A 22,848-nucleotide genomic window follows, 5' to 3' on the forward strand; every position below is an offset into this window, starting at 1 on the left:
AATTTAAACATTCATAATTGATGCTCACACAGAAAGTAATAGGGTATGTATGCTGGGCTCTTATCAGCAATGGAAGAGCGAAAAGGCACCAAGAGACCTGTCACTCAGTTATGCGATCCTTCTTGGGGATAGACATTCTTAAGCCATTTCTTTCTAACAGACCCTTTCTGGAAATCTGTAAGAAAACTCTAGAACGTTCACATAAAGGTCCCAGCTTGGACAATACTTCCCAACTAGAATAAGAAGCCTTCACTTTAAAAAGAAAAAGAAGGGTTGGGGATTTAGCTCAGTGGTAGAGCGCTTGCCTATGAAGCGCAAGGCCCTGGGTTCGGTCCCCAGCTCCAAAAAAAAAAAAAAAAAAAAAGAAAAAGAAACCCACACAAATGTTTGTCGCTGCAATGTGGCAGATGCCTTTAATCCCAGCACAGGTGGGATTGGGCAGAGGTGGGAGGGAGGGCTGGGAGGGTATTGGGGGGTTGGAGAAGGCCTCCATGGCTGAATACGGGCTGCTCTTCCAAAGGAAACTGGATCAGCTCCCAGCACTGACATATGAGCTTCAATAACCTGTAACTTCTGTTCCAGGGGATCCGACAGCTCTTCTGACCTCCTCCAGCCCCTACATGTGTGGCACACGGGCACATGTGCAGCCAAACACCAAACTGTAGAAATACAGTCAGTCGGTCAGTCTGTCTGTCTATCGATGGAGTCTCATGGACTCTGGCTGGCCCAGGACAAATTCTGTAGACCAGGCTGGTCTTGAACTCTCCGCCTGCCTCTGATTCCCTAGCCCTGGGATTAAAGGTGGGCAACCGCAACCCTGGAGAGTGGGGCATATACTCGTGAGTGCAGGAGGGTACAGAGGAAGCCGGAGAGACTGAGCCTTGGGTCACCTGGAGCTCAAGTTAAGAGCAGAAAATGCCCAATATGGTTGCCAGGTAGGACCAGCCACTGAACCATCTCTCTAGTTTACACTTTAATTTCGTGTGTATGTGACATATGTAGGCAGATGTGCCATTTCATGTGGAGATTAAAGAACAACTTTTGAGCACTGGTTCCTTTCCACCATATGGGTTCCAGGACTCAAACTTGGGTCTTCAGGCTAGGCTTCAAGTGCCCTTACATAAGCCAAGTCAGTGGTTCACAACCTTCCTAACACTGTGACTCTCTAATACAGTCCAGCGTGTTGTGCTGACCCACAGGCTGAGAACCACTGTGTTAAGCCCAAAGCCTCCCTGCCCCCTGAAGTCTTTGTTCCATTTGGTTGGTTAGTTGGTTTCTAAGGATAGGGTCTCAGTGCTAAGAAACGGCTCAGCTCTTCAGAGCACCGGCTGTTCTTTCAGAGGACCTGAGTTCAGTTCCCAGCACCCACAATGGCAGCTCACAACCATCTGTAACTCCAGTTCCAGAGGTTCTGACGCCTTCACTCACATATATGCAGGCAAAACATCAATGCACATAAAATAAAAATGATTTAAAATCAAATAAGTAAAATAAAGATAGGAACTCACTATGTGACTCAGACTGGCCTCAAGCTCAGGGGTCCATCTGCCTCTGCCCAAGTGCTAGGACTAAGGGTGTCACCATGTCCGAGGAAGCCCTCACTTTTCTGGGACTCTTTCCAAATGTTCTCTGAGTTCCTTTATCATGGAAGTGTTTCATTAGCTCTCCACCCTATTCACCACAGATCTCCAACAGAGAAGGCTCAAGAGAAAACTAAGGACAGCATACTCTCTGGACATTAACAGAATATATGTGAGACAGACACACAGCTTAACATCTTCAAAGGACAGAGCTGAAAAGTTAGTCGTGGAGACCCTGAATTTCCAGCAAACAAAACCTCTAAACTCTACCAGGATGATCAGTCGCCCCTCCAAGTGGCCCTTCACTCTTCAGACTTGTTTTGTTACACAGGGACTCATTTATCCCAGGATGGCCTCAAATTCACGTGTGGCTGAAAATGACCTGTGACCTTGTACAAGAATTTTCATTTACTTTACGGCTTCTGGTGCTTTGCTTGCACAGACGCCTGTGCTGCCCTTGTGCCTGGTGACTGCAGAGGCCATGTGAGTCAAGTTCGGGTCCTAGAAGAAGTCTCCACTGCTGACTGCTGAGCCATCTTTACACCCCCAATCTGTAACTTCTGGTCCTCCTACATCTCATCTTCCAAAGGTAGGGGCACCATACCCCTGGACGCAGCCACCAGGAAGCACTGACCACGGAAGCACTCTGCAACTAAGCCACACCCCGACTCCATTCGTACAAGATTTACTTATTTTCTGTGCACCCATGTTTTGTCTTCATGCATGTGCATCATGTGCCTGCCTGGTGCCCCCTAAGCCAGCAGACACCGGGTCCCTGGAACTGAAGTTAAGGATGGCTTTGAGCCCTCGGGTGGGTGCTGAAGACACAAACTGGGAGCCAGAAGGAGCAAGAGCAGTGCTCCCACTGATGAGCCATCTCTTCAACCCCACCCTCTGGTTTTCTTTTTTTAATTAAATCATGTGTGTGCATGCAGTACCCCCAGGAGGCCAATAGAGGTTTTGCTGGATCTCCTGGGGCTGAAGCTGCAGGTGCTGTAAGCCCCAGGAGTAGGTGCTAGGAACTGAACCAAAGTCCTCTGAACAAGAACCAACCAAGGGCTAGCCACTGAGCCAACTGGGGAGGGGACTTTTTGCTATTCAAACAAGATCTCATGTAGCATTTGCTGGCTTCTACCTCCTAATACTCTTGCCTCTACCTTCCAAGTACTAAGATTACACGTTGTCTTGCTTGTCACATGCAGCCATGGAGGGGCTTTTCTTTTCACGTTATTTTTGTCTGGAAGCCAGAGAGTAACTCTGGAAGAATCAGGTCTCTCCCTCCACCACGTGGGCCTAGGGCAGGAGTATGGAATCAAACTCAGGTCTTCAAGCTCGCTGGCAGGAGCTCTTATCCACTAACCCACCCAGCCAGCCCCCGGTGACCTTTCTAAGGAACACTACTCTGAATCACCACGCGCCCTTACATCGGAGAGGACGTTCTCAGCCCCTGCCTTGCCCCAGCTTCACTTCTTGTTGAAGCATCAAGAGCTACAGCTATAAGCTGACACAGACAAGAATAAGATGCTACCACTCAAAGGACACGGGGGAAAGTCGCTGTAACAACTGTCCCTTCACACAGGCCCATGCTGCTCTTCTGTGAACTTGCTTTTACAGCAGCCCCAAGTGTTGGTGTCATGCTATAGGACGGCGGGCTACAACTGCAGCTAACACGTACTAGGTGTGTGCTCTGTACAGTACTCAATAACTTACATTTGCCATTTAACTCCCATGACGCTGCCCTCTTTATGCACAAGGAAAAAGGAAACTTAAGTGCGAACAAGAAATTTATCAAATACATACAACAGGACAGCATGGGCAGGAGGTGAGCCCACCCCCATCTGGTCTGCTCCTACAACCCAGCTTCAGTTACTGTGGCATCCGGCCTCTAAAAGCACCATTAGCCAAACACATTGGTGTGTTCTGGCTGGAAGGCCTCTTGGTATCTATTTCCAAAGTCAGGTGAGGAAGCAGATTCCACAGTTTCTGTCAGCTACAGCCTCGGTTTTAAAGAAGTCTCTCCTTCTAATCAACAGAGAATGCCTCTGTCCTTTAACTCTATTTCCCCTCATTGTAAGTGCTGAAGAGGGTTTAGATGAACACATACTTAAGGTTTGAGAACCTCTCTAACAAGATTTCTCAACTGTTCAACCATCTCCAATGTGTCGGGGTTTTTGTTGGATTTTATTTATTTTGTTTTGTCTGAGACAGTCTTGCTATGTAACCCAGGGGGGCCTAACTCTACCTGCTGTCTACATCTTCCTAGCACTGAGATGACAGGCCTGCCACCACACCTGGCCCTCCTTACCTCTTCCTTAAGCAGTAGCTAGAAACCTTGCACACTTCTACACATTGCTATCCCATGTTGTTCTTATAAAAGCAAGATTCTTAAGTTCGAACCCAGCCTGTCTGAAAAAAAAGGAAGTGAGGCTCTGTGGCGGCTCCCAGGTCAACCTCAGCGCCCAAGAGACAGAGAGGCACCAGCAAGGGAACTTCACAGAGAAACCTTGTCTCAAACAAAGAAGTAAGGGAGGGGGGAAAGGAAGGAGAGAAAGAAGGGAAGGAAAACTGTGCAGGAGTGATTATGTGACACTTCTCCAGCTGCCTCCAAGGTCAGTGACTCGTTCTGTAAAAAGCTGAACCTAAGTGGATCTTTCCTAAGTGGCCCTTTCTTAAAACAGCCTTTAACAATGTATTCAAGTGCTGGTCCAATATGCGAAAGACCAACCCATTGGCCACTCACTGCAGCACACCTCCAAACAGGTCTCAGACAAAATAGCAGCAAAGACAGTTTCTATCTACCTGTCTGGGGACAGAGATGGAGGTATGCAGAGACTAGATTCTTTCCTGTTGCAATGACTCAAGCAATCAGACTCCTGCAGCAGATCTCCTCCCAATAAAACTTTCATGCCATGGACCCAAGGGTGACCCAATCCAACAGCGGCAGAGACAGGTTTTACATTACCCGTCTCCCTCACCCTAATGACCTCACTATTTTCTTCTTAGTCCTGACCACATACTCCTCCACCACATTCTTCCTGGCCCAGAGACCAGCGGCAATATAACCCCCAGAAAGAATCAAGTCTCTCAACAGAGAGTTACGACTTAACTAAAAGACCCTGAGTTTTTAACAGGGAACATTACCTCCCCACCTCCCCCTCCTTCCTTCAAAGGACTGGCGTAAGCAAAGGCTTCATTTTCTGTTCCGGGAATCCTGGTACTTCCTAGAGAAAGAAAGCGGATTGGAAGACACAAACTCAGGGCCAGTGACAAGATGCTCCCTCCTTCGGTGAGACCGCCCCCGCTACGCCTGGGGGAGGAAGGCCCCACCTCTCTCCTCCAAGCTAGCTCGGGTCCCCCTCCCCCTTCTCCAGCCTCCTCTCCACCCTCTCCCCACCTGCTGCCCTCTTCCCAACCTGCCCTGCCCAACACCCCAAAGCAGAGCGCAACCTCCGTGAGAACCGTGCGCAGCCGTGCCCCCTCAGGAGGCCCTGATGCTAAGCCCCGGCCCCCATGCCTCGCGATGGGTGAGGGGGAATAACCACGGCAAGGCTTTTCTTTGGTCCCCCCACAGCTCAGGCGGGGGAGGGAGAGAGAAAAGGCAGCATTCCTCACAGCCCTTAAACACAAGGAAAAAGATCCTAACAGACACACCGCCCCCGCGTCACCTCCCACCGTGGGTCAGTTCCCCCTCCGCCCCAACCCTCCAAAGCTCACCTCTGCAGCCCAGGTCGCCCCCTCGGGCGAGGCCGAGGACAAATCCGTGTGCGCCCCCCGCCCCCACCCCAGCTCGGCGTCCTTCAGCTGCGGGGACAGGAGTGGGACTGGGGTCCCCAGCTCTGCGAGGATCGCCCCCTGCACCTCGCCAGGCCGTGAGAGGCGGACCGCGGCGAGGGACCTCGGGCTCCCACCCTGACCCAGCCTCTTCCCTGCCCGGACCCGCCTTCCCTCTCCAGCTCCGAACCTGTTCCTGCTCTCTGCGCCCCGGCTGCCACCGCCGCCTCCGCCCCCGCAGGTTCCGCCTGGCTCTCCGGCCGCTGCCTCCCGCTCCGCAAGCCGACCGCGGCGTAGCTGGTCCGCTGGCCCGCTCCCGGCGGCTCCCTCCTGCCCTCCCTCCACCTAGCACCGGAAGCCGCGACGGCGACAGGAGCTGTGCGGCGAACACCCACCCCCAGCCCGGGATACTTCCCACCTCCACGATCGCGCGAGAAGTGCGCGCTAGCGAGCGGCAGTTCTCGCGAGACCCATCACCATGGCAGCGGCTGCAGCAAAAGCAGCCGGTGCTGAAGCTGAGTCTAGGCGGGGGCCTGTGTGGGGGCTGGAGGAGCCGGAGGCACGGTATGGAGAGGAGGCTGCGGGCACTGAGGTGAGGCTCCCGAGCTAGCTCCGGGGCCTTGCCACATTCTGGCTGCCCTGGCCACAAGGCTCGGGCCATGGAGTCTCTGGGGTTTCTTAGAGTCTCAGTGGGGTATGGATAGCGAAAACGGTTGCTGTAACCTACCCTGGTCCAACTTTTTCCTAATAAACAGCGCTTCGCATGCATCCCACCTGCTAATCCGCTCAGCTCCCTAATCCCTAAGGATACTTTCTTGGAGATCCTTTCTCATAAAGGAAGAAGAGAAAGAACGATGCATTCGAGATCGTAGAGGAAACCATCATCAGGATGCGGGTCATCTAGGAGGCTGAACTTGAAAGACAGTGGGCAGAAACTCAGAGACGGCTCTCATGAAGTCTCTCTAGATGAGCCTGGATTTTAGTATCCCAAGGAAAGAGCACCCAGGTCCCTGCCTTCCTTTCTTGACACTCATCTTTTGACATGATGGAGACACTGCCTGAGACTAGCCACAAGTTATATTAGAATCTGTCCTAGATGGGTCGTCACTAGAAACACTGAACACCGCTTTCTTTAAATGCATCAAATACAAGAGCTTGGTGCAACATTAGGACTCGTCTCTCCTTCCAAAACATAGGCTGGAAAGTGACCGCTCAGTGTCTGTCTATACCTTGTCACATCCGTCTCTGGGCTATACCTTTATACCAGTTTGCCTTCTCTCTTGTTTCTCTCAAAAAAATAACAGGACTGGCTGGGCGGTGTTGGCACGGGCTTTAATCCCAGCACTGGAGACTCGGGATGCAGAGGCAGGTGGATCTCTGTGAATTAAAGGCCAGCCCGATTTACAGAGCATGTTCCAGGACAGTCAAGAAAAAGAAGGTAGGGGTTGGGGATTTAGCTCAGTAGGTCCTGGGTTTGGTCCCCAGCTTCAGAAAAAAAAAAAGAAAGAAAACGAGAAGGTGAACGAAGACATAAACAACAAAGAGCTTGTTGATAACGAAGAAAACCATATTGGTCCCCATTCGGGATTCACTGCTGTTGAAAGCCTTTGTTAAGCTCTGGGTTTTGTTTATTTTTTTCGTTTACTAACGTGTGTGTGTGTGTGTGTGTGTGTGTGTGTGTGTGTGTGTGTGTGCACGCACGCACGTGTGCTTATATGAGAGATTGTGGGTGCCCTTGCACCCCTAGCAAGATGTGAAGGTTAGAGAGGACATCTTTCAAGAATCAGTTCTTGACTTTTCCCTTGTTTGGGCAGGATCGATCTCTCCTTTCTGCTGTTGCAGTGCACACTCTGGGCTAGCTCCATACAATTCTCCTGACCTCATCCCCCATCTTGCTTTAGGAATGCAATTACACCACAGGCATCCAGCTTTTAAAAAAATATTTATTGTTGTTGTTGTGTTTGAAACGGGCTCACTATGCACCCCGCCCCCGGTCTGGTAACTCACTTTATAGACCAAACTGGCATTGAACTCACAACCTGCCTGCCTCTGCCTCCCGAGTGCCAAGATTAAAGGTATTCACCACACACCCAGCCAAAAGGATTTATTTTTAACTATGCATATGCCCTTATGTCTGTGTGTGCAAGTATGTGCCTGTTAAGTGTGGGTATCTGCTGCAGGGAGAAAAATGTAAGTCTCCCTGGAGACAGCCACAAGCACCTGTGAGTTGTCCCACATGGGTGCTGTGCTGGGAACCAGGTCCTCTTCAAGAGTGGTCAGTAAATATCTGATCTCCCGCCACCTTTTAAAACAGGTTCTGAGGCTCAAATTCCAGTCAGGCTTGACTTTCTAGTATTTTTAGTGGCAGGACTATCTCCCTAACCCAAAATATAGCTACCATGCTGGATAGTTTTCTGTCAGCTGGACTTTCAGAGTCATGCAGAGAGAACCTCAATTAAGAAAATGTCTTTCGAGGCTCTGCCAGACAGAGGCAGATACTCGAAGCCAACCATTGGACTGAGCATGGGGCCCCCAATGGAGGAGTTAGAGAAAGGACTGAAGAAGCTGAAGGGGTTTGCAACCCCATAAGTACAACAATACCAACCAACCAGACCCCCAGAGCTCCCGAGGACTAAAGCACCATCCAAAGAGTCCACATGGAGGGACCCATGGCTCCAGCCGCATATGTAGCAGAGAGTGGCCTTGTCTGACATCAATAGGAGGAGAGACCCTCGGTCCTGTGAAGGCTCAGTGCCCCAGTGTAGGGGAACGCCAGGGTGGGGAGGTGGGAGAGGGTGAGTGGGGGAGCACCCTCATAGGAAGCAGGGGAGGATGGGATAGTGTGTTTCCGGGGAAAGGGGATAACGTTTGAAATGTAAATAAATTATCTAGTAAAAGAATAAGAAATGTCTTGCTTCATCAGCTTGGTCTGTAAGCAACCCCAGGGGGACTTTTTTTTTTTTTTTTTTTTGACTGATAATTAAAAAATCAAGCTCGCTGTAGGAGGTATCACCCCTGAGCAGACGGCCAAGAATTGTGTAAGAAATCAGGCTGAGCGATCCTGTATATAAGCAGCCATTCCCCTCCGTGGCCTCTGCTTCCTTTCATGCCTCCAGGTTCCTACCCTCAGTTCCAACTCAGTGATGAACCCTTTCTTCCTTGGGTTGCATTTGCGCAGTAAGACTGAGATGTTGCTGTTACAGGCCTGACCTTGTGTTTTGGGGAGGGTTGTGGTGAGCTCTGAACTCTGGGCTGGAAAAGCCACTGTGTGCTCAGAGCCCAGTGGGCAGTTGTGGGGACTTGGAAGATAAAGCTGAGGGCAGAGCAGGGCAGAGCAGAGCAGAGAGGAAGGAATTCGAGAGTCCCTTAATGAGTCTACGTCTCACACGCTTTGAGTTAAGAAAGGCTGAAGTGCATACTCACACCTTTAATCCCAGGGCTCTGGAGGTAGAGGCAGATAGATTTCTGTGAGTTCACAGCCAATGTGATCAACATAGTAAGTTCCAGGCCAGCCAGGGTTATAGAGAGAGACGCCGTCCAAGAAAAAGAACAACTGAAGTGAACCCCTTACTCTGCTTGGACAGTTGATACTGGACAGCTGGGGCTAAAGAATGAGCTGTGATTCTGGAAACGGCAGGGCAGGGGAGTGGCACCAGCCTTTAATCCCTGCATTGGGAAGCAGAGTCAGGTGGATCTCTGACTTTGAGGCCATTCTGGTCTACTGTCACCTGTGCAGGGTCAGAGGAGAGACAGAGAGACAGAGAGAGACAGAGAAATAGAGAGAGGGGGGAGGAGAGAGAGAGAGAGAGAGAGAGAGAGAGAGAGAGAGAGAGAGGAGAGAGAGAGAGAGAGAGAGAGAGAGAGAGAGAGAGAGAGAGAGAGAGAGAACAATCCAGGTGCAGCAGAGACCCTGCATCATTTTGGAGATGCCGGAACCATGGGGCAGATACATACCACAGACCACATGAAGCTCAAGAAGAAGGACGACCAAAGTGCGGATGCTTCAGTCCTTCTTAGAAGGGGAAACAAAAATATTCATAGGAGGAGATACAGAGACAAAGTTTGGAGCAGAGACTGAAGGAAAGGCCATTCAGAGACTGCCTGACTTGGGGATCCAGCCCATATGCAGCCACCAAACCCATGACATGGCTGATGCCAAGAAGTGCTTGCTGACAGGAGCCTGATATAGCTCTCTCCTGAGAGGCTCTGCCAGAGCATGACCAATACAGAGGTGAATGCTAGCAGCCAACCATTGAACTGAGAACAGGGACCCACTGGAGGACTTAGAGAAAGGATTGAAGGAGCTGAAGGGGGTTGCAACCCCATAAGAACAATATCAACCGGGGCTGGGGATTTAGCTCAGCGGTAGAGTGCTTACCTAGGAAGCGCAAGGCCCTGGGTTCGGTCCCCAGCTCCGAAAAAAAGAACCAAAAAAAAAAAAAAAGAAAGAAAAAAGAAAAGAACAATATCAACCAACCGGAGCTCCCAGTGATTAAACCACCATCCAAAAGTACACATGGACTGACCCATGGATCCAGCTGCATATGCAGCAGAGGATGACCTTGTTGGGTATCAATGGGAGGAGAAGCCCTTGGTCCTGCCAAGGCTGGATGTCCCAGTTTAGGAAATGTCAGGGCGGGGAAGAAGGAAGGGGTGAGTGGGTAGAGTAACACCCTTATAGAAGCAGGGGAAGGGGGAGTTTATGGACAGGAAACTGGGAAAGGGGATAACACTTGAAATGTAAATAAAAAAATTTCAATAAAAATGTTAAAAAACAAACAAAAAACCATGGGACAGGGGTTGGGGATTTAGCTCAGTGGTAGCTTACCTAGGAAGCGCAAGGCCCTGGGTTCGGTCCCCAACTCGAAAAAAAGAAAAAAAAAAAAAAAAAAAAAAAAACCATGGGACAACTGCCAAGGACATGAAACTGGACTACAGCTGCCCCAGGCCCAGGAGACAAGCTGGCGTTGCTGAGGAAATGGAGCCTGTGGGCCCAGAGAACCAGGAGTGGGTCCCAGCACTGACCTTTTAACCGGGTTGGACTTTGCTTCTTTGCTTTTGCTTTGGTTTGTTTGTAAGTGCCCTGAGTTTTTCCTTTCTGAAGTAATAAAGGATGCAACTTATTTTTTTTTTTTACAGGATTCCACACTTGAGGGAATTTGAAATTTTACAGAGATTTTGAATATTTTAGAAAAACATTGAGAGCTGGAGAGGTGGCTCAGTGATTAAGAGCACTGATTGCTCTTCCAGAGGTCCTGAGTTCAAATTCTAGCACCCACATGGTGGCTCACAACCATCTGTACAGGGATCCGATGCCCTTCTCTGGTGTGTCTGAAGACAGCTACAGTGTACTCATATATAATAAATAAATCTTATTTTAAAAAAACATTGGGGCTGGAGAGATGGCTCAGCGGTGCAGAGTACTGTCTGCTCTTCCAGGGGTCTTGAGTTCAATTCCCAGTAACTACATGGTGGCTCACAACCATCTGTAATGACATTAGATGTCCTATTCTGGCTTGTAGGCATATACACAGGCAGAAAGCCGTATGGGATATACATAATAAATTAATATTTAAAAAAAATTGAACTTTAAAAGAGGCTTTGGATGTTTTTAAAAAGACCGAATTCCTTTAACTGGATTTTTTTTTTTTTTTGGTTCTTTTTTTTCGGAGCTGGGGACTGAACCCAGGGCCTTGCGCTTCCTAGGCAAGCGCTATACCACTGAGCTAAATCCCCAACCCCTTAACTGGATTTTTTATGTCCTTATCACATGCCATGTTGGGAGCAACTGAGAAAAGAAAGGCTCTAGCTGAATAGTGATGTATTCCTGTGTCAGACTGACAAGGGATCAGCTATACTGATTACTTGATGTCAACTTGATACAAGTTAGCAATCAAGAAATGAGCTCATGGGGGGCTGGAGAGATGGCTCAGTGATTAAGGGCACTGACTGTTCTTCCAGAGGTCCTGAGTTCAAATCCCAGTGACTACATGGAGGCTCACAACCGTCTGTAGTGGGATCTGAAGCCCTCTTCTGGTGTGTCTGATGACAGAGACAGTGTACTCATGAATAAAACAAAGTAGCCATGTAAAACCTTAAGCCCCCCTCTTCCATTAGCATTAAACATAAAAAAAAAAATGACCTCATGACAGGGTTGGGAATTTAACTCAGTGGTAAAGCACTTGCCTAGCAAGAGCAAGGCCCTGGGTTCAGTCCTCAGCTCTGGGGAAGGGGACGGAAACAAAATAATGAAAAATGACCTCACCAGATTGTGAGCAAATCTGCGGGGCATTTCTCTCAATTGATGATCGGTAAGGGAGGACCCAGGCCACTGGGCAGTGCTACCCTTGAATTTTATAAAGCAGATGAGGGCTGGTTAGACACTCAGAGGTTAAAGGCACTGACTGCTCCTCCAAAGGTCCTGAGTTCAAATCCCAACAACTACGTGGTGACTCACAACCATCTGTACAGGGATCTGATGCCCTCTTTTGGTGTGTTTGAAGATAGCAACAGTGCACTCACATACAGCAAATAAATAAATCTTTAAAAAATAAAGATTTTTTTCAAAAGTCTTTCAAACTTTAGGGCGCGGGGGGGGGGGGACCAGGAAAGCAAGCTGAGCCAGCTATGGTGATACACACCATTAGCCCCAGCACTCGGGAGGTAGAGGCAGGTGGATCTCTGAGTTTGAGGCCAGCCTGGTGTACACAGCAAGTTCTAGGATAGTCAAGATTCCATAGAAGGGACCCTGTATCAAAACAAAAAGCCCCAGCCATGGGGAACGAACCTCTAGGCAGCACTCCCCCATGGCCTCTGCTTCAGCTCCTGCCTCCAGGCTCCTGCCCTGAGTCCCTGCCTGAGAGAACCTGTGAGGCGAAGTCAGCCCTCTCCTCCTCAGCTTGCTTTTGGTCACAGTGTTAATCTCAGTAATAGAAACCTTTAGACAGTTACACGTTCATACATCCTTCAGTGTGATTTTTTTTTTTTTTTTTTCGGAGCTGGGGACCGAACCCAGGGCCTTGTGCTTGCTAGGCAAACGCTCTACCACTGAGCTAAATCCCCAACCCCCTTCAGTGTGATTATTAACCTCTGCATTTCTCTCCTAAAACTTTGTAATAACATTCCGCCGCCAAGGTGTCTACCCCAACATTTGTCTCCATATTGTTTTTTTTTAAAGATTTTTATATTTATTATATATAAGTACATCATAGCTGTCTTCAGACACAGCAGAAGAGGGCGTCAGATCTCATTACAGATGGTTGTGAGCCACCATGTGGTTACTGGGATTTGAACTCAGGACCTCTGGAATAGCAGTCAGTGCTCTTAACTGCTGAGCCACCTCTCCAGCCTCTCGTCTCCATATTCTTTACAACCTCTCACCCCACTCTCTAGTGCCTCAGCAGCATGCCTCCGTGGAACCCCAACAAGGAGGGGAAACCTGTTAGTGAAGACTTTGAGTCCCCCTGCGAATGTATGCCAGAGTGAAGGGAAAATAAAAATGGCCTACAGCTTCCTACGGCTCGAGACTCCCAGGTCTTCGGTCCTTCACCCTCTGGTGTGTGGAGAGGCAAGGGTCAGGTGAGGTCAGCCTGACACAAGCAGGGGTGGATAGACGCGCTACTGCTCCCTGCCACTCTAAACTTCCCAGCCACTTGGTCAAGGTAGAGGACCAAGAGCTCATCCAGAGCGTGAGGAGGCCCCGCAGTCTGACTTACGGTTCATTGGTCTTTCCCCTCCCTAGCTGCCACCGGAGCGCAGTAAAAGCTGAAACTGTAGCTAGCCATCAGCTCTGTGGGTTGTATATTCCCACCCCATCGCTGACCCCAGTCCTGGGCTGGAGCCCAGTGCCTGTGCCGCGTGCCGGGAGGGGGTGTTGGCCTTGCTGACCAAATCCAATTGGAATTTGTCAAGGTTGTGGTTTGGGGCTTAAGTTTGCCACAGAGTGTGAGACAAAAAGGAAAGCTAGGAAAAAAGGAGGCAAAGGGACAACAGGGGAAGGACGGACACGGAACGTTAAAAGACTCTCGCCACAGCCCAATCGGAGAAGGCTTCTTCCTAGAGGGGAGGCGTCTTCAGTCTGGATGTTCCCCGTTGTTCTTGGTTGGATCCAAGCCCACTCAGTCCCCCTCGTTCGCACATTAGGTTAGCAGGTGTCTGACATCTCCTGAGAAGCTGTTGCCATGGAACCGGGAGGATGGCAGAATTCAGGAGGACCTGAGCTCAGTTCCCAGCACCCACCAGGCAGCTCACAACACCATAACACTTCAACTCCTATGGATTCCAGACTCTCTTCTCGATACTCACACGTGCACATTCACACATATATTCTTAATTTTGTAAAGATTTATTTGCGCACATGAGTGTTTTGCCTACACATATGTCTGTGTACCGTGTGCATGCCTAGTGCCTTTGGAGGTCAGAATAAGGTGCTGGCTCCCTCGGAAACAGAGTTAAAGACAGTTGTGAACTGCCATGTGGGAGCTGGAAATCAAACCCAGGGCCTCCTGAAAGAGCAACAAATAGTCAACCATGAGGCCATCTCTCCAACCTTCCTCCCCCAAATTTTTTTGGCTATTGTTTTGGTGTTTTGGTTTTTTGTTTGTTTGTTTGTTTGTTTTTTGTTTTTTTGTTTTTTTGTTTTTTGTTTTTTGTTTTTGAGAAAGGGTTCGGTCCCCAGCTCTGGAAAAAAAAAAAGAGAGAGAGAGAGAGAGAAAGGGTATCTGTATAGAGGCCTGGCTGTCGTGGAACTCACTTTGTAGACCAGGCTGGCCTTGAGATCTGTCTGTCACAGAGATCTGTCTGTCTCTGCCTCCTGAATGTCATGACACCTGGCCTCCCAGACTAAAAAGGTGTAATGTCCCCATGGAGTTCTGTCATGATCCAACAGTCTTCAGACTCTTGTGGTACCCTGGTGCTGCCTCACCAGATAACCTGTCACCTGAAGAAGTGTAGGGAGCTCTTTCTGCACTCCCCCACAGCATCTTTCTGGCTTTTATATATATATATATTTACATCTGTGAGTACATTGCAGCTGTCTTCAGACACACCAGAAGAGGGCATCAGATCCCATTACAGATGGTTGTGAGCCACCGTGTGGTTGCTGGGATTTCAACTCAAGACCTCTGGAAGAACAGCCAGTGCTCTTAACCACCGAGCCACCCCCCCAGCCCCTCCACATTGTATCTTAAAGGTGTTCCTTCTCAAAGACTTTAGGCTAGGAATTAGAAATGTTGTAGAAGAAATTCTCTCTAGTTATGTCTGAAAAGACAAGGGAGGGGCCAGCAGGATGGCCCAGCAGGTAAGGGTACTTCCTCTACACCTGAAGACCTAAACTCAGTCCCTCGAACCCAACTGGTAAAAGGCAAGAGCTGGCTTCTGCAAGTTGTCCCGTGATTTCCATCCGAGTTTCATAGTGTGGCAGAATCCACTCGCATGTGCACACACACACAAATAAATAGAGAAAAATGTAAAAGATAAAGGAAATTCTTTTACTCATATTAAATACAAAAGGACATTGAATAAAGAAAGACAGAATATATATGCAAATAATTCAATGGCAGAGAATGCTAGTTTTGCTAGAAATATCTAATTTTAGCCAGGTCTGGTAAGGCCATCCTGCAATCACAGTACTCGAGAATGAGGGCACAAGAGAAAGCCTGAGGCCAGCCTAGGATACACATTGACCTCCTGACTAGCCTGTGGTACACAGTGAGACCCTGCCCCGACAAACAACACAGTTTGCATTTTGAGCATAGGAATCCCTTCATATTTTCCCATCCCCTTTGATGTACATTCCCCTCCCCCACTTCTCTGGTTCGGACTTAGAGACAACAGTGCCTTCTCCTTTAAGTCCACTTAACTGTTAAGATACATTTAGGCCCCCAGGACTCCCACTACAGGCGTGACCTTGGAGTATAGCAAAGGGATCAACAAATGACAGCCGGAGGACCAGGTCTGGCCCTGCACACCAGATTTGTGAATTGTGTCGAACACAGCTATCCCCATCCACTTCTGTGTGGTCTGTTTCTGCTTTTGTTCGTTCCCTGCCCGTGTCTATTTTGGATCTCTAACAGCAGAATTGACTAATGATGGTAGAGGTGGGTCGTCCACATAAAGACCACAGTATAGGTTTACCGTCTAGCCCTTCACAAGGGGCTCAGGGCTCAGGGCGCACAGAGTCTATGTACATTTGGGTCTATAAGTCTTCCACACCCACAAGTCCACCTTGGTTTTACAGACTAACAATCTAAACTTAGTCACTGAGCATCGTTGCAAATCCTTTGTGGAAGTCAGCAGGATATACATAAAAAGTCACTGAGTACAGGAGTGTAGACTTCACCTAGAGGGGAAAAAACAAAACAAAAAAACAAAACAAAACAAAACAAAAAACAAAAACAAAAAACCCCACACAGGCTGCTACCCCGGAGCATGGCGAGACATATCACCACCAGCATCCGCCAGTCCAGTAGTCCAGTAACCCAGTAACTTAATTTATTTTAGTTTCAAACAGGAACATGTCTCGGCACAATAAATTATCCATTCCCACCCGCCCTTCCTGCTGGAGAAGGAAAAGAGCCTCCAAGAGTTAGAGCTAAAACCTTCCCCTTTGGAAGGACCCTTTCAACAACTGAACGGAAGGAGAAGCCTCCCTAAGAGCCTGACGAGACAGCTGTCTGAGGGTTCCTTGCGGTACTCTGTCCTCTTCCAACCGAAAACCTCTCATTATTGTCACCCGAGGCCCCGTAAGAGGAGGTTCTGGGCTGTAGTGGAGGAGTTTTGAGAACCACAAATAGGAAGAGGTGGTCTCTTGCTATATATACGGTCTTAATGACTCCACACAAAGCCTGGTGTTATCCTTCGAGGAAGAGGAGCGGCCAAATGATAAGACTCCCTATCCAAAGAGTAGGAATCTGGGCCCGAGGGACCCTACAGGTAGAGAAGACACTAGACAATACAGTGCATTTCCTCTTAGTCTATTCGGGTGTTTAAGAACAGAATGTAGCGGCCACTCCCCCACAAAAGGCTGCTCATTACAGATTTCACCTGACCCGACGCCCCCTAGAGCTGATCTCAGGTAGATGCTTTGAGCTTCCAGGAGCCATGATTAACCGAAATCCGAGCAAAGGGCTGGAAGAGAGCAGCCCCCACACAGTGCTCCTCCTCCTCCCTAGGAGAGGCTCACCTTCACTTACACACGTTGACCCACTCTGTGACTTTACACTCATCACACAGCACGTAACAGCACCAGTGGAAACGACAGTGGCAGCGCTCCACCCGCGTCTGCCGGAGCACGTTGTGCCCACGGCCACAGCACAGGCTGCCACAGCCATCCAACAGGCGGCTGGTCTTGTTGCAAGCCCGGCCTCTCGTGCCTGGGGAGCCCAAAGCGGGGTCTCGCTCACAGAAGTCAGGGGACTTCTCAAAGTAAACCAGCTCCCCTGAGAGACGACGCGGACGTAGGCGGGGCTGGAAAACTCCAGAATTGCGGTTATGGGTATCGATGAAGATGGCTCTGCCCAACCGCTCCCTCAGTGCTGCCCCGATGGCCCGGAACTCTGGGGCTGCCCTCCAACAGGTCTTGAATTGGCAGCTGCCTGATGTGCCATGGCATTTGCACTTCCGCTTCAGGTTTTCAGTTACCACCTACAACATCAGGGTGACAAAGAGGGAAGGGATGAGGGGTGCAAGGAAGGGAACCCGAAGAAAGGATTTGCCCATCTTTGATCACTGGCTCACAACTGCTTGTTTGTCTAACGCCGAGTCCAGGGCTCTTTCCAGAGTAAACACGGATAAAAAGGAGACTGTTGGCCAGGATACCCCTAAAGTCTGTCCGGGAAGGCAGCTGCTGTAACAGTGTCTATGCAGTGGGCCAAGTACTAGGCACACAGAGAATATAGCATTCGGGGCTGGAGATGTGACTGGATAGTTAAGAGCACTGGCTGCTGCTCTCCCAGAGGACCTGGGTTCAATTCCCAGCACCCACATGGTGACTCACAACTATAACTCCAGTTCCAGGGAATCCAATGCCCTCCCCTGGCCTCTGAGGGAGGGAGGGCACCACACTCACAAATGGCGGTGCACAGACCTATACATGCAGGCAAAACATTGATACATCTTAAATTTAAAAAAAAAAAAAAGTATTTGCTAGCTCCAGCCTTAACATGTGGTAAATGCCACCAAGCAGTTTCCTGTAGATTCTAAACATATTTTTGGGTGACTGCTAGTGACAAGCTTACTAGTAACAAGATCACTCATCATTCTCCATCCCATTACTCTGTGGGGCCTCTCCGGCGGGAGGGAGGGCAGGAGGGAGACTGAGAAAAGCCGGGTTTGGCGGCCACACCTACAGTCACAGCACAGGACTGGGAGGATTCCAAATCTGAGGCTAGCCTATACTATATAGCAAGCCTGTGAAGGAGATCCAGGACCAGGTAAGCACACATACCTGGCGCCCCACCCTGTTGTTGTGGATCCGCATTCTCGCCTGGATGTCCCGGGGAGCTTCCCTGGAATCCAAGAAATCCCGAGAGAACTTCTCTCCAAAGTCCATGTCGTGATTACAGCCACCCCATTCCCACGTGTCCTGGGGGCCAGGACCGGGGACAGAGCCAGGAATAGGGCTGGGCTGGGAGTGGGGGAAACTCTTGCCCCTAGACAGTGCCTGAAGCTGCAACAACTTGGCCCGAAGCCGGTCCTGCTCACCGCTGCCCTTCCAGCCGCAGCCACAGCTCACCAGCTTACCCAAGCTGCAGGCTGTGGCAACTGCGTGCATGACACCAGCAGCCAGCATGGAGAAGGAGAACGCACTCTCACGGAAACCTGGGGAAGAGACAGACTGGGTAAGGGTTGACAGGCAGCCGAGGGGAAAAGGCAGATGTGGAGGGGGGGAGGACCCCTAAAGCCAAACTTCTGTAAATCTGTCATTTTGGAGTGCTGCAAATGTAAGAGATAGCCTAGGACAGTGGTTCTCAACCTTCCTAATGCTGTGACCCTTTAATACAAGTTCCCTCATGTTGTGATGACCCCAACCATAAAATTATTTCATTGCTGCTTCATATCTGTAAGTTTGCTATGAATCATAATGTAAATATTTGATATGCAGGATATCTGACATTTGACCCAGTCAGGATCAACCCTCAGGGCTTAAAAACCCTCTCAGCCCTCCAGAGATTGAGACCCATGGCCTAGAGAGACCTCTGGATTTGAGACAATTCAGAAAGAGTCCTGGGGGACTTGGGAAGGTGGGTTCCAGGGAGTTCTACATCTAAAAGCCTTAGAAATTCCCCAACTCTGCAGGGAGCTTGGGGAGCACCTTTGGGGTTCTTCCCCCACCTTATTAAAGGAGTCTTTAAACCAAGCTCCCCCTGCAGTAAGAACCCTAATGCGATGGACCTGCCCACCCCTCCTGGGTTCTAGTTTTATATTTTCCCTTTATGTTTATTCTAACCTGCTATTACCTTATAAAATACTGGGGGGAGGAGAAAGCCAGGAGTGCTTTTCCCAAGGCCCTTTTAAAAGGTTGGCCTCTCTGCTATGTTTGGGGGGGGTCATGGAGGAGGAGGAGGAGGAGGAGGAAGAGGGGGAGGAGGAGGAGGCTGGGGATGACAAATCTTTCCCAGGCTTAGAGAGACATCCTCACCATCTGTGTGTCAAAACCTTCCACTGTATCAGTCCCTGCAGAGAAGGAGGGGTCCTTCATTTCATTTTAAGCAAGGGCACTTGCTAGCAAGAGTACTGAGAAGATGAAAGACAGTTGGTTTGGAGGCCAGGCCTCTCTTACCAGGGAATCTAGGGCTCCAGGGCCAGCCCCAAGATCCCCCCCCCCCAACCATCCAAGGGTGAAGCTGTTTGCACACGCCTTGGGAATTCCCCTGCAGATGGCAGCTGCCTATTAACCCCGTAGTCCCCAAAGCCCTACCCCTGGACTGAGCCCCCCCACACCCCTTCCCGTGGATCATTACTCCTCTGGGAGTAGACTTCAGTTGAGTATAGGGAGAGGCAATGGAGCCTCCCAGACCGTTCCTTCTAGACCAGGCCAGCAGTGACCTGTTTTGTGGCCCTCCAGCCATTCCTCACCTGTTCAGGTGAGGGACACCTGGGGCCCTCACAGTCCAGAGGAGGGGGCTACCCCCTGGCTTCAAAGCCAGCAGGGTCTTTGTTCCCAGCTTTGGCTCCTGGGAACCCCAGCAATTAGGGGAGCAGGTTTAACCCTTAAACGGTTGGGGGCGTCACCCCACCCCCGCTGAGACTCTGGGGACACCAGCCTGGACTTGTCTGGGTGGAGAGGGAGGGGAGAGAAAAATATGGGGTTTGAGGGGGGTGTTTGAAGCTTCTTGGGTTGGGGGGCATCTCTTGTTCACAGGTGCATCCCAGACCTGGGTGGAGGCAGAAAAGGGAGGCCCTGGGGTAGGGGAGCAGGGACCCAGCTGCCTTGCCAGCGACGCAGGTGGAAGGCAGGCAGGCAGAGGCCCAGCCGGGTGACCGGACCCAGCTGAGCACAGGCTCCTGGGGAAATTCCCGGAGAGGCCCCTCCCGAAGCCGTGAGCCGGTCCCTTCCCGCCTCCACGCGCCTCGGCCTGCCCCCCGCGCCTGGGCAGCAGCACAGACAGCCGCCCCGTCAGGCTCACCGCGCTTGAGGATGGCGCTGTGGTGCGGCAGCCGGCCGCCACCCTCTAGTGCCGAGCAGTTCCAGCGCTGGTCGCGCAGCTGGTGCTGACACTCGTGAACGGCGATGTGCAGCCCCTGGAGCGCGGACGCCGTCACGTCGGGGCTGCGCAGGCACAGCCCCAGCTGCCGCTTACTCAAGCCGGACAGGGTCAAGCACACGGTGTTGGCCGTCAGCGGCGGCTCACCGGGAAGTTTTAGGCCCAGAATCTCATTGCTTAGAGCCCTGAGGACAAGCGACAAGGGTCTGGGTTCTAGTCGCACGACCCTCTCCCATCCCCCTTAACCCAGATCGGTGCTTCCCTCCCGCCCCGTAGTTGGAAAAAACTCTCACCGACTGAACAAAGCCAAGAACAGGAGACCCGCGAGGCCTAAGGGCGGAGGCCGAGACCGGGGCTCCTCCAGCATGTCGAAGCCCGGAGGCTCCGGTGGGCGAGTCAGTCAGCGCCTGTGCGGACAGGGACATTTGATGAGGACTAGATGGGCTCCTTGGAACTGAAGGATGCTGTTTCAGTTCCTTAAGCCACCATTGAGGCCCCACGGGCTTTTCTCACCCCTCCCCAAACTGGACAATGATAGTCACCCCTTGACTTCCAGTGTCTGCGTTCTGGAACCCGTCAAAGAGGGAGGGTCCGAGCAGCTAAGGCCCTCCGGAGCACCCCTGGAGTCCGACCCAGTCAGACACGACGCAGGGTCCTGAGACACTCACATGCCTATTTGAGACCGTTTCCCTCAGACCCTCGGTCCCTCCTCACCAACCGCTCCCTCTCTGAGGGCCCCACGACTGATTTGCCCGCCCTTACAGGGTTAGAGGGAGGGATTAGAAGGGGGTTCCCCACCACCTGGAGGGGTGTCGCCTTCTCCTGCTGGCAATGACTGGCAAGCTAGGTTAGAAGGCTCTCGGAACCACTCTCCGACCTCCGCTCCCACCAGTGGGAAAGCAATAGACTCCGAGGGAAACCAGGTGCCCTGCGACAATCCCACAAATTCCCCATCTACCCCCGCCCCTTTCCTAACTACAAGCTCCCTCTGCAGTGCGACACCGTCTAGTCCCCGCGGATCCGACCCCAATTCCCACCTCCAGCCCCCATTGCCCTCTGAAACAGGAGGCACTTCTTTATTCTGTAGGTATCCCTAGATCTGGCTTTCTCGGCTTGTCTGTGCTCCTGAGGGGGGGACGCTTGTCTGTCTGTCTGTCTGTGTCTGTCTGTCTGTCCGCCCGCCCGTCTGTCTATCCGCGTGCTTGTCTAGTCTCTGCCCTCCCTGTTCTTTCCCGCCCCATTACCTCCAGCGGTTCAGGTGCAGGATCCACAACGCTCGCGGTTGAGTCACTCGGGCTCGGCTCGTGGGGCTTAAACCGTGGGGAAACTGTGTCGAGTTCAGCCCCCTCGGCGGAGCAGCATTCTTCCAGCGCCGGGCCACTCCTCTTTGCCGCTTCCCCAGCGTCGCCGCGGCCGGCGGGAGGAAGGGAGGGTAAAAGGGAGGGAGTGATCCAGATAGCTAGCGAGCGAACCCGCGACAAAACACCGGGGGCTTTGGCTCTGCTCGACCTAACTCACGGGTGGTTCTGCTGGAGCTGACAGAGTTGCGGCCCCTCCCAGAGCCTGGGGCATCCCCACCCCACCCGCACCCCACCCCTTGCCTTGACCAGGAGAACGCAGTCGCTCCCCCCCTCCAAAGCGTGTGCACACACACACACACACACACACACACACACACACAGGATCACGATTAGCCCCACTCCAGGGGCAAATGATCCGAGCTCCACTCACCTGCTCTGGGGTCTCCCAAGGCTGTAGGGAGAGTGCGGTGACCCTGACCAAGGGGCCAGGACCTTATCCCAAAGACCGTATCTTTCATCGTTTTCCTTTGCCTCCGTTTGTCCACCGAAAGTGGGTGACCGAAGTGCTCCTTTGACACGCTGAGGACGGAGCTGGAGGACCTTCGGGTTTCTGACGGTCTCTTGTAGAGCCTGTGCGCACCAGGGCACTCTGAGACTGCAAGTGAGGAGCCACTGTGTGGCTTGGCTCCCGCCCACCTCGGAGCCTTACGCCTTCCCCTTGGGAGGGCTCAGGTTTGGCCTCCGAATTTGGCGTCCGTCAAAAGCTCGGGTAGCCCCTAAGACCTCCGGTCAGCCCCCACGCTTCCTTTTTCTGATAGGCATCCTCTCTGGGGGACTCCAATCCAGAATTCCTGGATGAATGCCTGAGATAACCCAAACACATGCTCCAAGCTCGCACGTTTGCTCCACAAGAGCCGAGGAAGGCCTTAGGATCCCAAATGGAGCCCAACTTCAGGGCAGCGGAGGGGAGGGGGACGGGGGGGGGGGAGGACCTGGCCTGGGTGAGCCCAGGCGAAAGCATTAACCACGGAGCTCTGGCGGCAGTGAAGGGGTTAGGCGCCACCGCACTCGCGCCTGACTCACCCTCCTAGCTCTAACCACTGCGGACTATTTTTGCCAGAGAGGGGCCTCAAGGCTTCCCAACCACCCCTAGCCCCTGCCAGACCGCAGTCCCAAGCACAGCATGGCTGGCCCTGCGCGCCCAAGGCACAGCGACTCAGGGCCGACCCCCCCAGGAAACAGCACAGGGCTGGTGCCCCCAGTCACAACCATCTCTTCGTTGGTGGTGGCTAGCAGCAGCCAGCCTCTGGTCTACGTTCTTGCAAATCTTGCCTTGTGCTGAAAGGGCATCTCTGGCTAGGTGTCCAGTTCAGAGGAAGTTAGGTATCTGGGGGTTACTACTGCTGCGAAGGTGAGGGCGCTGGAGCCCTAGACAGCCTGGACGACAGCGGGGTACTCTTTCTGATTCCCCCCACCTCTGGAAGGGAAGCA

General features: G+C 51.5%; 2 protein-coding genes across 3 annotated transcripts in view; both read right to left on the reverse strand.

Moving 5' to 3' along the window:
- The window catches only part of Arf3 (ADP ribosylation factor 3), a 39,606-nt gene extending 33,954 nt beyond the window's left edge, over positions 1 to 5,652 (reverse strand). Inside the window, exons 1-2 of one of the 2 annotated variants that reach the window (XM_032886073.1) lie at positions 5,542 to 5,652; positions 4,722 to 4,801 (exon numbers count right to left, since the gene is read on the reverse strand). The gene's annotated coding sequence lies outside the window, so the exon portion shown is untranslated. The remainder of the gene's footprint in view (positions 1 to 4,721; positions 4,802 to 5,541) is intronic. The other variant, XM_032886078.1, reaches the window with a different exon arrangement.
- Positions 5,653 to 15,813: 10,161 nt separating this feature from the next.
- On the reverse strand, positions 15,814 to 21,591 carry Wnt10b (Wnt family member 10B). Its single transcript, XM_032890971.1, has 5 exons — positions 21,301 to 21,591; positions 20,350 to 20,463; positions 19,979 to 20,241; positions 17,797 to 18,170; positions 15,814 to 16,994 (listed from the first exon to the last, which is right to left on the reverse strand). Exons 2-5 carry the CDS (start codon positions 20,421 to 20,423, stop codon positions 16,536 to 16,538), a joined length of 1,170 nt encoding a protein of 389 aa, XP_032746862.1. The 5' UTR covers positions 20,424 to 20,463; positions 21,301 to 21,591; the 3' UTR covers positions 15,814 to 16,535.
- Positions 21,592 to 22,848: the final 1,257 nt, after the last annotated feature.

The sequence above is a fragment of the Rattus rattus genome, chromosome 1 (assembly GCF_011064425.1).
Source record: "Rattus rattus isolate New Zealand chromosome 1, Rrattus_CSIRO_v1, whole genome shotgun sequence".
Lineage (NCBI taxonomy): Eukaryota > Metazoa > Chordata > Mammalia > Rodentia > Muridae > Rattus > Rattus rattus.